The sequence below is a fragment of the Gallus gallus genome, chromosome 5, assembly GCF_016699485.2.
Source record: "Gallus gallus isolate bGalGal1 chromosome 5, bGalGal1.mat.broiler.GRCg7b, whole genome shotgun sequence".
Classification (NCBI taxonomy): domain Eukaryota; kingdom Metazoa; phylum Chordata; class Aves; order Galliformes; family Phasianidae; genus Gallus; species Gallus gallus.
The window spans coordinates 33,663,287-33,679,875 of NC_052536.1; the positions used below are offsets into that span (position 1 = coordinate 33,663,287).

Consider the following 16,589-nt stretch of genomic DNA (forward strand, 5'->3'; position numbering starts at 1 on the left):
GCGCGGCCTCTCTTCAGTCTGCGGTGGGGAGGGAGCGCGGTGCGCCTCGGGGTGTAGCTGGGGGCTCTTCTGGGAGCCTGCTTTCCTCCCCCCCCCTTTCCCTGACGGCTCCTTTGGGGCGAGATGGAGGCGTCCCCGCGCCGCCTCGGTCCACCTGGGGAATCTGCGGCCGGTTTGGGTCACCTGGAGGCGGCCTTTTCCTTCCCCCAACCCCTCTCGGCGTGGCGCTCCTCAGCGGTGGGTTCGATGGGGGTCCCGGGGCTCTCCTGCCGAGGGGCCTGGCCTGCCGGGCCGGCCCGGGGAGCACAGGTGTCCGGAGACGCGGCCGCAGGTGCCGCTGCGGTGTGGAAATCACCCCCCAGGGTGGGGCTGCGCGGGCCGGGAAGGGAGCGGTGGCCGTCTCCGTGGGAGTGGGCTATACTTTCCCTTTGTTCGGCTTCCTCTCTGGCTGTGGGAAGGGTCAACCAGAAGCGTCGTTTAAAGGTAGAAAAATAAAACAACTGCTTTGTTGCCCCTGTTAGGACGATATTGAGGTTCTGGAGTGTTTACTGAGCTTTGGGAAATTAAGATTGTGATATTACCAGCTCAGGCTCCCTGTGGGAGATATTCTGTGGGTGAAAGGGTTGGTTACTCAGTCCATCCGTATGCATTGCTGAGTTCATAATTGGCTCCTTCAACTCCCTCTCGCTGCTGCTCTGTGGGGCACTGAGCTATCCATGTGAACATATCCCTAAAACACGGTGTGTGTCAGCTCTGTATTCCTGCTTACTTTATTGAAGTTTTTGTCCATAGTTTGAATTGTAGTCTTGTCATCTTCTCTTGACAGCTGCTTAGAGGATTCTGGGTGCATTCATGTAACATAAGATACCCAAGATCATCTGCTTAAAAATCTCATCTCGAGTCTTCTTTTTGAACTTAATGTATTTCCAGCTTTTCTGTACTGTAATTGTATGTTCTCTGATCTCATTCCAGTGCCCATCTACCACTGATGGAACTGATTCATGTTCCTTTACAGTACTTTTTCTCACACTTAAATGTTTCTGATAAAGCCCGTTGTCACTGAGCCTTTATTCCCTGCAGCTTTATTATTTTCTCTCTCACTTGACTATTCTTGCTCTCTTTCAACCAGTATTTATACCCATGTTGTCTCCTGCTGGGGCAGTCACTTGCAAGGAGGTAGCTGGAAACAATTAAGAGGTGTTCAGCAGGATGAAAACATTTTGATTGTGTAGTACTTACACTGCTGTGTGTGTGTGTCTGTTGTGCTGTGGCCCAGCTCCATAACTGGTCAGAGTGTAATCACTGTGCCCCACTGTAAAAACCCAGTCCTTGCCCCATACAGTATTCAGTGTAAAGTAGAAGAGCAAGAACAGAAGAAATAGGCAGCCAGCCCATCTCTGGGTTTTGCGATGGTCACAGCATGTTGGTATTCTGATTGTTGCTCTTTTGTAGGTAGCTGAAGCTGAGTTTTAATTTAAATGGTAACCTCTACAAGGAAGTTGTTTCAAGTCTAGTAGTTCCAAAGTACATAACCACATAACTATACAAAATTGCTTGTACAGCTGAGTGAGAGATGGAAGGTGACATGGCAACAAGGGAATAAAGGCTTCGGGAACAGTCTGTAGCTTCTGAGATTACTCCATGTTTTTTTTTTGTTTGTTTGTTTGTTTTTTTTAAGTATTAAGTAACATAGAAGGTTTGATTCTAGGGAGACCATCAATCACTACCAGTCTCAGCAGGCAGCAGAATGAACGTGAACCGGCAGCATGCTCCTGTGCAACAGCACCCTGTTCTCAGGAGCACAGCCAGATGGAGGGGAACAGCCACCCATCTGCTTGATCCCTGTAGGCTGAGGCATGCCTGAGTCTGTGTCCTGTCTGTGCTCACCAGTACAGGGGGGTTGGTCAGCAGAGGGCCACTGTGATCGGCAGAGTTAGAGCTCTCACCTCAGGCAGGGAGGCTGCAGAAGTAGGGTTCAGCTTGCCTCTGCAGGAAGGGCTTCAGGGGAACGTGTGGGAAGGGCTCTGGGAAGAGGGAGCCAGGCTCCTTGCGGTGACAGCAGGCATAATCTGAAACAAGACATGTCTGAACTAGATATAGGGAAAACTGTTCTACCACAAGTCAGATGCTGTACAGGTTGCCAAGGGAGGCTGTGGCATCTTCTTCCTTGGCGGATTTTAAGGCTTGGCTAGGTATTTTACCCCCAAAGCAACAAGACCTGGCCTTGCAGTTGATCCTTCTTGAGGAGGTTGGGCTTGAGAGCCCCTGGGGTTCTTTCCTACCTTGGCTGCCTAATTGTGCTCTCACAAGCTCTGTTCTGCCTGAGAGTTAGAAGTTGCCTATCTTTGCCTAGATAGACTTGAGTAGTGGGCCCAGGTGAACCTCATGAGTTCAATCCAATTACGATGTCTTGCACCTGGGGCTGGCAGCCCCTGCTATCAGTACAAACTGGAGAACAAAATGGTTGAGCGTAGCCCTGACAAAAAGGACTTGAGGGTGTCCAGCAGTGTTCTCTTGCAGTTGAGTGGAGCTATCAAAAGAATCAATAGTCAGTATGTCAAGGGTGGTGATCCTGTTCTTCCACTCTGCACTGGTGAGACCTCAACCTAGAGTACCATGTCTTGATGTGGAGTCAGTACAGGAGAGGCTTGGATCTGTTGGAGAGCATCCAGAAGAGGGCCATGAAAGTAGTCCAAGGGATGGAGCACCTCTCCTATGAGGACAGGCTGAGAGCTGGGACTGTTCAGCATGGAGAAGAGTAGGCTCTGGGGGATGCGGTAGTTGCCTTTCAGTATGTAAAGGGAGCTATAAGGAGGAATGGGTCAGCCTCTTTAGCAGATTCTGTTGTGATGCGACAAGGGGAAAGGGTTTCAAAATAAAAGTGGGGAGATTTAAATTGGTTATAAGGAAGAAGTTTTTTACTCTGGGTGGTGAGGTGCTGGAACAGATTGCCCAGAGAGGTGGTGGACGCTGGGGACACTGAAGGTCGGGCTGGAGGGGGCTCTGAGTAACCTGATGGAGAGCTGTATGTTTCCCTTCTTCTTTGTAGGGGATTTGGACTAGATGACCTTTAAGGGTCCCTTCTAAATCAAATGATTCTATTAACTGCTTCTATTTATGAGTAAAGTGGGGTATGTAGCCCTGATGTCTGAAAGTTTTCTTCTCTTTGCAGAGGTCTATGACAATTGTGTTTATGGATTTGGAGAGAATAGCCACCAGCTTATGTTGATGCAATTAGTTTTTTACTTTTAGCCAAAGCACATGCTGTGTTTAATCAGGGGAATGAGGAAGGGCTCCTTAGGAGCCCTTGGAAAGTGGAGGTAGATGAAAAAATTGGCTTTGTTTTGTGTATTGAATGTGAAGTTAAATGGATACATGTTCACAGAATGTACCTGTTGCAAATTAGGGGCGTTTTTGTGCTCCCTTGTTCAGCAGTTTCTTACAAGTGCTCAAAATGTTGAAAAATATGTGTCAGCTTTAGTCAGTCCAAGAGGTATTTCTGTGTGGTATACTGTGTGTATGACGTTGTTCCGATCAGGTAGGAAGAAGCAGAACAGTAATAAAGCAAGCTAACTCTTAGGGTACAAAACTCACCCTTCAGGAAGAGTCTGAGATTAGTTTTAAGGCAAAATATAATAAAATATAGCCCATGTAATCAAAGAAAGAGATTCTTTCTTCATGTTTTGGGACTCACTGCTTTTCTTTTTCTAGTATCTGCTGGCGCTTATAAGTTCTAATTGATGTGTTACTTGGGTATCAAAAGCTGCATAAAAACAATGCATACATGACTTGTTGCATTTATTTAAGTTTTTCTTCTCAAGTTAAACGTAATATGAAGTCCTGGTAGCACATTTAATGTCTGTTGTTGAAGTGTAAATTGGATAAAGCATTATTCTGCTCTGTTTTCCAGTGGCTTTGAAACGTATGCTGAATTTCAATGTTCCTCCTGTTAAAAACAGCACAGGGGAGCCGGTATGGAAGGTAAGGGCTGCATGGATGGGAATAGGAGAATTTTACAATATTAAAGAAAAAGTTCAGATTATCAAATTTAAACTCATGTATACCCTCTGTGTCCTTAACTCATACAGAGTATTTTTCCCTGTGTGATATGAATACAGAGTTAAACATCAGAGTTACTGACAAAAAGCCATTTGACGTATTGGCTAGTTAAGTACACTGTGACTGATTGATTCTTAGGCAATATATTAATGAGCAACTAAAGAGGATGTTTGTGAGATGTGCCTATACCTCATGTGAGGCAGGGAATCGCGTGATACCTCACAGGTGCATTCACAAAAAGAGAAGCCTGTGGAAAAGGAAGAACTGTTGGGAGCCTTAAGTTTAGGACAAGCTGAGTTCAAGCTGCCATCATTAACTTTAAAAAGTAAATAACTTGTCACTTGGGAAAAATTGGTGCTACTCGGAAGCATATATTCTGTTTTCTCTTTTCATTAATGTCTTTTTTTGTTCTGTGCTTTTCCCATTGTTTCCCCCCACATGTAGTCAGAGAAAAGCTGTATTTACAGTAACCAACTTCTGACAGCAGATTCCTGTTTGACTTACATTTTTTTCAGAGCAAAATGATGATTTTTTTCACTTTATTGTAGAGTTTCTTATTGTTTTTTTGTTGTTGTTTGTTTGTTTTGTTTTTTTCCCCCACGAATGGAAAATCACAACAAAGTACTGAATTGGTACGTGTTTATCGCTTTTAAGGTTAGGGCAGTAGTTCCTTAAGCCTAAACTCCTGTATCCACAGCTTATCACTTAAAAGAAAACCTAAAAAAAAGTATATCTATTTCAGGTTCTCATTTATGACAGATTTGGCCAAGATATCATCTCACCTTTGCTGTCAGTGAAAGAGCTGAGAGATATGGGAATCACTTTGCATCTGTAAGTACTTTTCTGAAACAGATTTTTTTCTTCGTTAAATAACTTTATCTAATATTTCCCTGAAATCGTGAACAAAGACAAAGCTTGTTCAATGGGTACCTGCTAAAATAAGAATTATTCATTGCTCAGAAAAGAAATGAGAATTCCGGTAAAGACTTTTGAGAATGCCTGGACAAATCCCCATATCCTTTTATATATTTTAAAATTACTTTGGCACAAACTGTTACACGAGACAGTGCATGATCTTTGCTTGTCTTTTTACACACAGACTTTGTCATCTGTCTGTGATAAGGAGTTTAAAGTGTTAAGAGCTTTTCCATTTCTCTTTCTCCATGTTATGTTTAGTCAGTTCACTTGCATTCTTTAGCTGTGGGTATAGACATGGAGGAAGTTGGAAGATACTTTGTTTCAATTGTTTGTTTGTTTTTGAAGATATGTGAACTTCAGCTTAGTGAAAGCTAGAAATCAAAACGCAACTTACAGTTCATCTCATTGATGTATTGGTGATAATGTGAGAGAAACATGTAAGCACCTTGCCTATCTCTGTATTCATTAGCAGGAAAGACAAGGTTAATTGTGTGAGATATAGGTGAGATAGAGATTTTTGTCATATCATTTTGTCACATCAATTAGTTAGTGTATGAAGTTCATGGATGCAGTATTTTACCATCCTCTGAATGGAATCTTTTTTTTTTTAAGATTTGTGAAGCCTTTTCTTAAGCTTCAAATAAGCTTCAGAGACCTCTGTTGACACATTCAGCTGTCAAAAATTATACAGATGTGATTTGGCTATTTTTTCGTGTTATGTTCTTGCTAAAATCTGACTAATATAAGAATACATTCTGGAAAATTAGATTTGAATCTGAGTAAATAACTTAATTAGCATTTATAATTTTATATAAATCAAGAGAGGAATACAGCAGAGATGGTTTTTTTTCTTTTCAGGCTTTTGCATTCAGATCGGGATCCTATTCCAGATGTTCCAGCTGTCTACTTTGTAATGCCAACAGAAGAAAATATTGACAGAATGTGCCAGGTAACTTGCATACTTAATATTAAAGATGAGTGGATGCAGCAGTGTTTGAGATAATCCTGCCCTGATATCAGCATGACTTCTGTATATCTAGTTCTTGCGCACATCTTTTGTGTGCATTTTATCTACATCAGCACACCGCTGTCGTAAAAATATTATCAAAAACTTTTACATGTAAAACTGTTTCCCAGAAAGTAGAAGTGTAAATATGTCTTCTGTCTGGGGAGTGAGAAGGCGAGTCAGCAGGCACAGGCTGATATAGAGGCAGTTTGACCAGGGACTGCATGGAGTCACCTTCCTTGGAGGCATTCAAAACTTGACACAGTGGTGACCACCTCCTGTTTGACTCTGCCTTGAGCAGAGGGGCTGGACTCAGCTGTTTACTTTCTATGAGAAAAATGGATGAAAGGTAGACATACTCACCAAAGGAAGGGAGAACAGTAAAAGGTAGGTGTTGTCACTGGCAATATGTGGAATAGTAGCTGCTGTCTGGTATCTTAAATGTTATTTCCTCATTTTTTTTCAGTTCTGTGTTAGATTCTATCAAGCTATGTAGTCAAAACACTTCACACAGGGCTTATGTTTAGACAGCCAAGCACTTCAGAAAAATTATTTTGACTGTGATAATTAGAACATCACATAGTCAAAGGCTGTGTATTTTTTAATAATTAAGATGCGTGTTAGTGCTTATTCAGGTAAAAAGATTGTGACTTGGCTTTCTTTTAGGATCTTCGAAACCAGCTTTATGAATCTTATTATTTAAACTTTATTTCCGCCATTTCAAGAAGTAAACTGGAAGATATTGCCAATGCTGCCATAGGTGCGAATGCTGTAGCTCAAGTGGCTAAGGTAAGAAAATCCTCCAGTCTGTATTGTACAGGGTAGTACTGTTACACGTATTGCAGTCTTATGTAACGGCTTCTGTGCCACAGAGTGCTTTCCTGACTGAAGTGTGAGCAAAATAAAAGTTTAGCTGGGTTCAGTGACAGGCATGGAGTTACTTGGGGAAAAGTATCTGCAGCCATCTCATTAATCCAACTTAGTGTTATAGTTCATCTTAGTCCAAAGCCCAAGCGCTGCGTGACTCTTGTACTGAAGGAGTGGGAATACAGTAGTTACAGTATGTTTCTGATCTCCCTAAGTCACTGTGAGCATCCAGCCCAAAAATAAGTAGCAGCAGATCGCTGGTGGTTTTATACTTCCCTCTGGACTGTTCTGACCATTCTTCCTTTATTTTTAGGTGTTTGATCAGTATCTTAATTTTATTACTTTGGAAGATGATATGTTTGTATTGTGTAACCAAAACAAAGAGCTTGTTTCATATCGTGGTAAGTAAAATTTCTTTGTATAAACGATAAAATGTTTTAAAGTTGAAGTTTACTTTTGAAGTTACAGTTAACCTAACAATGATTTTTATTTTGTTTTGATCTGCTCAGACTTCAGGATAATGTGTCAGGTGTGCAGTAAAATATGGTGAAGCAAGCAGTTCATAGGTCTCAGTTTAGAAATCTGTACTGCAAAGCTATTGTAATATTTAAGAAAAGAATTATTTTTTCAATAAGAAAGTTAGGAAACCAAAACTGCACCCCAGACTAGGGTTTTTTGTAGTGACCATACAGGAAAAAAGCGTTGTCATGTACACTTGTAGGTAGGCACTGTGGGTGGCTGCTTTGTTCAGGCACCACTGTTCACTCATAGTCCTATACACAGTTCTTAATTAAATATTTTGGTTTTGTGTGAATGGTCAGCTAGAAAGTTACTGTAGGTAATGCAAAGCAAGAAAGATAACTTCAATTGATAGAGTTTTATGTGTTGTCTAAACAGTGACCAGTCAGCACCTGCTTCTCTTGCTCAAGATGTGGAAACATGAATCCAAGCATGTGGGAGTGTGCCAGGGATGTGTTTAGGATCAGGGACTGGAGTAGCACAGGGAAGAATCTGGAAGAAACATTAAAAAAAAAAAAAAAAAAAAAAAAAAAAAAAGGTGGTGGCTTCATGCAAGCATGTAGGCCCATGTACTTCTGTCCACTTCCTTGTCAAGTCTCTGAGTTGAAAGTGAAGTCAGTCTCATGGGACTGTTCTTGCTGTCTTATCATGGGGCTTCTGTTTGGCCTGTTTGGAACCTACTCTAAAAATGGTGAGGATGCCCTGAGTCACTTACGTCTATAGCAGTGTTACTGCAGCAGCCTAAGTCAACAATACATGCTAGTTGTCAGCATCATCATCCATATGATTTTCTTCCCTTCTTTCACTGTTGTATTCCCCTGAGCCATTCGGTGTGCTAAACCAGCAGAGAGTAACTGTCACCCTACCTGTGTTGCTGTCTGCTCAGGTGGCTCACTAGTACAGGGTGGGTTGTCTTGCTACCCTTATTGTGGTTTCCCTCTTCTCTCTTACATCAGAACCAGTAAGTTTGGAGCTGCAGAGTATTCTGTTCTTTTGGTTGACTCATTCTATAAAAGATAGCGAGTCATTTGTGTTATCTGCAAATCCAGTGCAAGGGAGGCAGAAGATGTGTGCAAGTCAGAGGCAACACAGCACTTATTTTAGCAGCAGCTCCTCATTACGTTACTGTAGTCACAACATCTACACAAGTGCCACACAATTAATTCCTTTATTTGGCTGCACAGTGTACGCGGTAGTAACTGGGTGGAGAGATGAGAAGTCTCTCTATGCTTAACGTTTTAACGATGAGGTTCTTTTGTCCAATTTCCAGGGTTTCTTGCAAGTTGGATCCATTGTACTGAGTTCGGCCTCGCGCTGGGAACTTATTCCAGTGTCAGGGAATGAGGGGCTTTTTTGTTTGAAAGGCAGTCTTTTTTTTTTTTCTTAATTACTTTAAACTAAAACCAATTACTAGTGATTTTAGTAATAATTGTTTTGCAGTGTGTTTGTGTGTGTGTATATAAAGATTCTTGACCATGCCTCATAAGGTTTCTATTAGCTAACAGAGAATTTGAATTGAAATGACTGAAAACATTTGCAACTGTCAGTTTGTATGATTTGTTTTTTCTCTCCTGGGTTGCTGAAATTTGCCACGCAATATACAGTTTCACACTATGTTTAAACCAATATAGAAGTGGACTGTTTCCAAACACTGATGGAACAGAAATTTAATCTCCTGTACAGAAGTAATTAGTTTTCCAGTAGAGCACTGAGCTGATTGTTTCTCTGTGAGCTTGGTCTGACACAGGGAGGCAGAAGGAATGCATGGGCAATGGAGAAGTGAACTCTTTTTAGAGGGTAGCCCTAACAGAAAACTGCCACTTTGTAAATAGTTGCATAATCTGCCAAGTCAGTATAAATCTGATGGTGGTGAAAGAGAGGGCATGGAAACATAGTTCAGTTACCTAAAGGGTTTTCATAGCCAGAGTTCTGTTTTTCTGTCTGTAGAGGAAAGAGTAAATGGCTAATAGTGGTATGAAGTACATGTACCTGACATCCTGTTCAATGCTATTTGAATGCTTGTTAATTTGAAAAATGATTTCCAAGTAGATGGCCATTCCTATTCCATAACGTGATTCTCTAAGAGAACTTCTTACTAATACAAAGATAATCTGGAAGGAGGCAATGGGGAAAGGCTGTGGTGTTGGGCTTTACAGGGTGACCAATAATTAATTTCAATCTTTAACTTAAAAAAAAAAAAAAAAAAAAGGACAAAAATGGGGAGGAAAAAGTCATAGAAGTCCCAAGAAGTTCATTTTATGATTTGATCTCTTCAGCTATAAAAGCTGTTGGCAGTTGACGGCTGTTAGGTAAGAAGAGGATCGCTTTCTTAGCGTTGATGTGGCATCAACTTCTTTCTTTCACCCTGTTTTTAACTCTTTTCCACACTGTTTCAGCCATTAACAGACCAGATATAACGGACACTGAAATGGAAACGATAATGGACACTATTGTTGATAGCCTCTTCTGTTTTTTCGTTACACTTGGTAAGTTTTCAAATTCTAGCATGTTTGCCATTCCTTTTAGAAGAGACCTATGCTCAGTGAGATACGGAAACTTTGTCATTTTTATATAGCCAAATTAAGGCAGAAATAGGTGTACAACAGATACCTTAATGGTTTGCTGAGTGGATTATTGATCTTCATAGAGTTATTCCTGTACATCACTGCCGAAGAAAATAAAGGCTATCCCATGTGAGAGGTGATACATTTAGTCTTCAGTCTCAATGGATGAGGAATACTGAAGATTTTGGATTTATTCTTTTTAGAAAATACTAGTTTGCTCTGAAGGTCAGCAGTGCTGGGAGTTTGGATTTGTAAGCAAAAAAAGGAGAAAAACATCACACAACCCTTGCAAGGGTTTAACTGAAGTACTGCTTGGAATAGGAGGATAAATTTAATTTCATTATTGTGAATTCTGTTGTTGCTTAACCCATGCTTTTTTTTTTTATAGTGATACCATCTACTGTAAGTTCTCACTGTAATCAGTGGATCTGAGATGGTATTCCTTTAAGAGAGTGTGGGATGTCTCTGGGGCAGTCTTGTGGTACTTAAATTGTCACGTTTAAAAATAAATAAATAAAATTTTAATATTTTTAGGTGAGATACAGAGCTAAAGATTTTTACACTTGAAATCCCATGGAAAATGTGCTTTGGAAAATGACATTTCCTGTATTGAGATGTGACTGATACATTACTTTGTGTTTCTTGTTATGTTCCTTGCTATTGCTTTTAAGTGAATTTTGAGCTTCTGAAACTAAGTTTCAATGCTTCCCTGTTAGTTTGTTTAACCAATAGGTGATATGTTGTCTATCTAGAATGTGCTGTCTTTTCATAAAGTCATGCATGAGAGTTAGTTTTGTTAAAGTTCAGGTAATGTATTGCTATGGAGTATTTTTGATTTCATGTTTTGAGAAGGAGAGAGAAAAATTTAATATAAGGATTGGTATTGTCTGCTTGAGTATTTTAATTTCAAAAGCACTAGAAAATCATTTTCTGCAAAGTACACTAACTTATAGTCTTAAAACTGTAATACAAATGGAAATCAATGTATCTTTTGTTAGGAGCTATTCCTATAATCAGATGCTCAAGAGGAACTGCAGCTGAAATGGTGGCAGTGGTAAGAAATGATTTTCTAAAACAGCATTGCTGTTGTAAATTTTTTCCTAACATCTTGTTTGCTTTTTTCATTGCCATGCAGAGATGTAGTGGCATTGTCTCCTTTTCTTAGTGAAGGAAATAAAACTGGAAAGGCATACGCCAGCCTTCCATTGTGATTTTACTTCCATGGAGCTCATATGTAGTAATTGTAATGTTATGAAATCATCTGATGAGAAACTTAAATCTGAAGGGTCATTCATACTTTGGAGTTCTTCTAGGTTTTCTGACAGGCATTAAAATTAGAACCACAGATCTATAAATAAATTGTATAAGAAGTTGCTGTCTGGCCTGAGTTTTTGTGTGTTTATGTAGGAATTTCTTTTTTGTCTTATTGAGACACCCCATAGGTGCGAGACATTTTTGTTACATTAAAGTAATCTTGATCATCAAATAGGAATGAAATTACCAAATTAAATTACAACTAAAAATTGCTACAGCAGTGTCTTCGCTAGGGGTCAGTGTGCTTCATTTCTTCCATATTCCTCATAGCTTTCTTCATCACCGAAACCTTAATGTTGGTTAAGCGTAAGCATTCAGTCTGCATGTGTTCATATCAGAGATATTCTTCATTTTATAAAACACTTTACTGTGGCCATATCCAGCAACCCAATTTGCTGCTTCTGTTCTGGTTCCCTTTGGGTGTTGGTATTTTTTTTTTTTCTTTTATTCACACATTTAGGGAGAGGATGCTAATTACCTAAGAGGAAGTTTGCTGGATACAAAGTAAATATCTTCTGTAGAGTCTTGGGTCTGGGTATAAGAACTGGAGGGAGAAAAAACAGGGAAGAGACTCCTTGGTCCGGATCTAATGTAAAGTTGACAATAAATGTCTTAGCTATAGGAAGTATTGAAGTGCAAAACCAGCATGATCTTTAAATGTTGATGAAATAGATAGTTTAAGAAATCATTGGTTCATTAACTACTGTTTTGTGTTTTTCTCCATGCAGAAATTAGATAAGAAGCTTAGAGAGAATCTAAGAGATGCCAGAAACAGTCTTTTTACTGGTGACACACTTGGAGCTGGCCAGTTCAGGTAAGGTGTTAGTAATAACTGTGTATTTTTATTTTTTCATATTTCAGTTGTCTGTAAGATCTTACAAGGGTAGGTCACCACTTTATGGTGAAAACCACAAGGATTAGGTTAAAATTCTGTACTAAAGTAATTGTACTCCAAAGCAAGATTGCCTGTCTCTTAGTATAATTCGGTTGAAACTTACATGACTGAGACAGTGAGGCAGAAATTATTTAATGAAGCAGACAGTTTTGTTTGCCCTTTCATCATAGTCATTACAGTAACGTTATATGCAGCTGCATTTCTGAACATTTGTTAATCAATGTTTAGCCCATTAAAAAGAAAGAAATTCCCTTTTTCTCACTTCTGAGCAGTTACCAGTTGTAATTATGTCAGCTGATCTCTGTATCTACCAGAGGAGGACTGCATAAGCCGCCTGGATGATTAGACAGTTAAGAGCTGTTATGCATTTGAATCCTTTGAGGGAAAGGAGGGTTGACAAAAGATATTGCAGGTGCTTGCGTGCATCTGAAATGTGTTTTTAGTAGTCTCTCCAGCATCCCTTTGCCTCTAGCTAGTTGAATACTCCGCTGGCTGCCTTACAGAAGTGTATTGTGGTAGTTTACACTGTACCTAAAAAGGTGAGGAGACCCATTAGGAAAACTGTAGCTGAAGGCAGAGGTTATAGTCTCCTGACTGGAAGCAAAAACACCCAGTTTATTTTTTTTATAATGTGTATATTACAGATTTTTATCTCATTCAGTGCAGAGCTTTGATTTAAAAGAAAAAAAAAAGAACAAAAAGATCATGAGACAAAATGAAATGGGATTGAAAGCCATTAGGAGAGAGAGCATAGCTCCAAAATATTAGTTCCTTTATTTTTATGGGATCTAAATTGTAACCAGTGAACTTCCTTGAGGAGGGTAGCTTGCTTTCCTGCTAGGATAGCATTATTACCCTCAGAAAATCAAGATGCAGCATAAGGGAAGTATGGGAACCTCTAACAGTTAAATGGTGGCTGATCTTGAGTTTGCTTTCCCAGATGACACAGACTCTTGAGATTATGTATCTGCATGTAAATACTTCTCCAGAGCATGGAATTGTCTGTTGAAATAATGTAGCTGTCACATTTACTATAAGTTTTATGTTCATTAGGGAAATGGTTACTCTAGTTGTCTTTCTATCTCCACCGTTAATTTTTATATGGCCGTGATCCAAGATATTTTGGTGTCTTGGTTGTTTTTTTTTTCCTCATAAAATTGAGTTAATGATGCAGTTACAACAGTGCATCTTAGAAAGTAATATTTTTTTTCTTTACAGACTTCATATACAAACAAAGAGTTAAAATGAAGTAAGAGAGTTGAGAGGGAGATTTTATGTTTGAGGTACATAATGGGATTAAGGTCAAATGTGACCCACTTAGGTTCTTAGAACATTGAACGTTTGTTTGAAACTCAGATGTGTATCCACACACAGAAGTATTTATTAGTTAATATTTAAAAGGCTAGTTATTCTTTGGTGTTCTGACTTCTTAGTATTTTTTCAATGAGTACAAAATACTGGCAGCGATCAGCCCCAGAAGCTTTGGGGAAGGCTGGTAGAATTCTTCAGTAAGTTAAGCTTTTAACTTAAAATGCAGTATAGAAGATGGCTGATATCACTCAGAATGTTACTGGGATGTTCTGAATGTATTTAAAGAAGTACTAATGAAGTGTCATCTTTTCAGCTTCCAAAGGCCCCTATTAGTCCTTGTTGACAGAAACATAGATTTAGCAACTCCTCTACACCATACTTGGACATACCAAGCTTTAGTGCATGATGTTCTGGTAAGAATAAATCTGATTTTGTTACCAAAAATACTTTTTCACTCAGCTTGTTATTAAACTTGATTCCAGATTCTCTCTTAATCCAAAATCTGTTTTACTTCTTTTATATGAAAGTAGTGTAGGTGGAGGGTTGGAGGATTGTTTGAGAAGGTTTCTTTAGCAATAAGTTCTAAACGTGTCAAAAATTGGAAGTGTTGATATTATTCTAAGGTACATAACTCAGCAGTCCTAGATTATTCCTTGGTAGTTCGTAATCATTTGTTAACTCCAAATTCTGTACATTCAGTTCGTTTTTGAAAAATACTCGTAACGAATTTTAAAACTAATTTTAGTATTTGTTTGACTTCCCAAAAACGTGTCTGTTCTACTCCACAAGGTGTTGTGGGTGCTCAGTATAGACGTGCCAAGTGGTACATGACCCTACTGTGAGAAACCTAAAATAGATGTATTTTTTAAAAAACAAAGATCACCTTTAAGCCGTTTCCTTGAGTTTATTTTATAAAACCAGTAGTGATGATGTACTTGAATGAAGGCAAATACTGTTTACTTGGGATTTGTGCATTTAACAATGTAAGTATGTATTAATAATACTGAAAATGAGTACAAATAATTACTTTCTGGAGGCTTTTTTGGATTGTGCAGTTAGTCATGCGAATCATTTTGGTATATAGCTTTGAGGAATAATTTGTTTTTATTATTGAGGCTGTTAGAGGAAGGTGTGAAATATACACATGCACCTACGTAGATGTAGTAATTTGTTTGTATGCACCTTTAAATTCTATTTTATATACTTTATCCCTTGTGAACAGTCCCTTCCTATTAATCTAAAGGATGGGATTTTTTTTTTGCAAGTGAATGTTTTTTTGCCATTCTGTAGGACAGGTTGATATAAAAAAAAGTGGTTTGTGATGTTCTTCTCCAATAACTGTTGAACACTGAAGACTTGCATATAGAAATATTGCATTTCTACTGGTTTCTTTTGAGAATCAGTGAAAGAGTGAGGAATTGAGACTCAAATTAGAACTGTACAAATGCAGATGCTGTTGCATAAAGTCAACGCTTATTTCTGCTCGTTGCCTGCAAGCCATTGAATGAGCAGATGCTCAGTGACTGGCTGGTAAATACCTGCCACCTCCATGTGCCTCCTCATCAGCTGCTAGCTAAGGAAAGTTGTGTCTGGTGGTCTCCAGAATGCACTGGGGTAGGACTTTGGTCCATCAAGAGGTCAGAGGGATTATAGATGTAGTGAAAACTGAGTGCTTACGAATATGGAGAGATACTGGACTAACATGACAGGAATGGTTTGAGAATCATTGAATGTTTATGTGTACTACATAAGTTTCTGGAACAACTTGTTAAATATTGCATGTCGCTTCCCTTTTTTGACTGAGTTGATAGGATAATGTATTTCTTTAATAAAATTATAATCAAGTGGCCTGTGATTCCATGTCAAGGGCAAAAGTATTAAAGGCAAGCATGTCAGATTCATGACTGATGGAGCATAATATTTTATTAAATGACCACGGTAGCCTCTCAGAAGGCCATGAATTGTAACTCAAAGTGTTACCATGGTGTTAATTATGTACATTTTACTTTGATGTTTGAAGCTCTTGGTTAAAATATCCCAGGAGTTCTGTGGGGTGTTTAACTAAATGCTAACCAAGCCACAAAGTGGAGTTCTATGTCCTTTGAGATGATAATGGTGGTGTTTCTACGCATAAACAGATGTGTATGCAGAGATCCACATTTCGGACTAAAATACCCTTCGGGAGTGGTTACAGAAAAGTGGGAGGCACAGATAGAAGGCTTTTTAAAGACAGAATGTGGAGGTCAAATGAGGAGGACTGGAATCAATAAGAATCATTTTGGTAAAACTTGTAAATGCCAAACCTAACATGGAAACTCGGGTCACTGGTGAGTTAAATTGAGCCAAAACATAGATCTCCATTAAAAATTTACAGCTGACTTTTCAATTAAATGATTATTTTTTTCCTTTAACTTTGTAGTGAACAAATGTACGTTAAAAATATTCTGGTTTTACTGAAACCTTAAGCATGCTGTCCAACATGAGGTTTCTGCCCATTGGCTGCGTTGTGTTTCATTTGGGAAGCTGCTTGGTTTTGCTTCTGTTCTGGCATGGATAACTTGAAATGGAATTCTGAAAGTGTGAGCTCTGCCAGCTGATAACTAGAAACATTTTGAAATGGTCTTTATTTGACAGTTGCACTTACAAATAACAAGTTTTCTTTCTAGAAAAAATATGTATTTTAAAAAATTCTTGACATTTCCTGTGAAGTCAATATTTTAGCTCCTTTAATCAGTATTTCACAAGAAGAGATCACCTGTGAAATTGCAAATGTGCTTCAGAAAGGTTAGAATAAAGTTGGCATGCAGGGTTCTTGCTCATCTCTGCACTGAAAATTAGGAGTTATGCTGCAGAAAGCACAGAGCTGTCTTTGGCAAAGGTAATGGGGAAAAGGAACAAAAGGCATACAGGGAAGCAAGCAGTGATAACACTGTATGTGAACATAACTGTCATCTACCTGAAAGATGTAGATTCTAGATCTGCACATCTATGGAAGCTACATGGAAAAATAGCAGCTTTGTTGCAAGCTATTGTTTTGTTATACACACACACACACACACACACACACACACACACACACACACACACACACACACAATTTCACTGGTGTTTTTTTTAAAAAAAAAAAAAAAAGTAG

At 39.0% G+C, this 16,589-nt stretch overlaps 1 protein-coding gene across 3 annotated transcripts in view; it reads left to right on the top strand.

Moving 5' to 3' along the window:
* SCFD1 (sec1 family domain containing 1) overlaps positions 1-16,589 on the top strand; it is a 44,838-nt gene that overhangs the window by 98 nt on the left and 28,151 nt on the right. For all 3 annotated transcript variants that reach the window (XR_001466733.4, NM_001199714.1, XM_046941766.1), the window contains 9 exon segments: positions 3,911-3,981; positions 4,802-4,890; positions 5,836-5,926; positions 6,650-6,772; positions 7,164-7,251; positions 9,766-9,855; positions 10,932-10,987; positions 11,976-12,061; positions 13,767-13,866. Coding sequence is in view for 2 of the 3 variants with exons in the window: in NM_001199714.1 (NP_001186643.1) it covers positions 3,911-3,981; positions 4,802-4,890; positions 5,836-5,926; positions 6,650-6,772; positions 7,164-7,251; positions 9,766-9,855; positions 10,932-10,987; positions 11,976-12,061; positions 13,767-13,866 (794 nt within the window). In the remaining variant the exon portion in view is untranslated.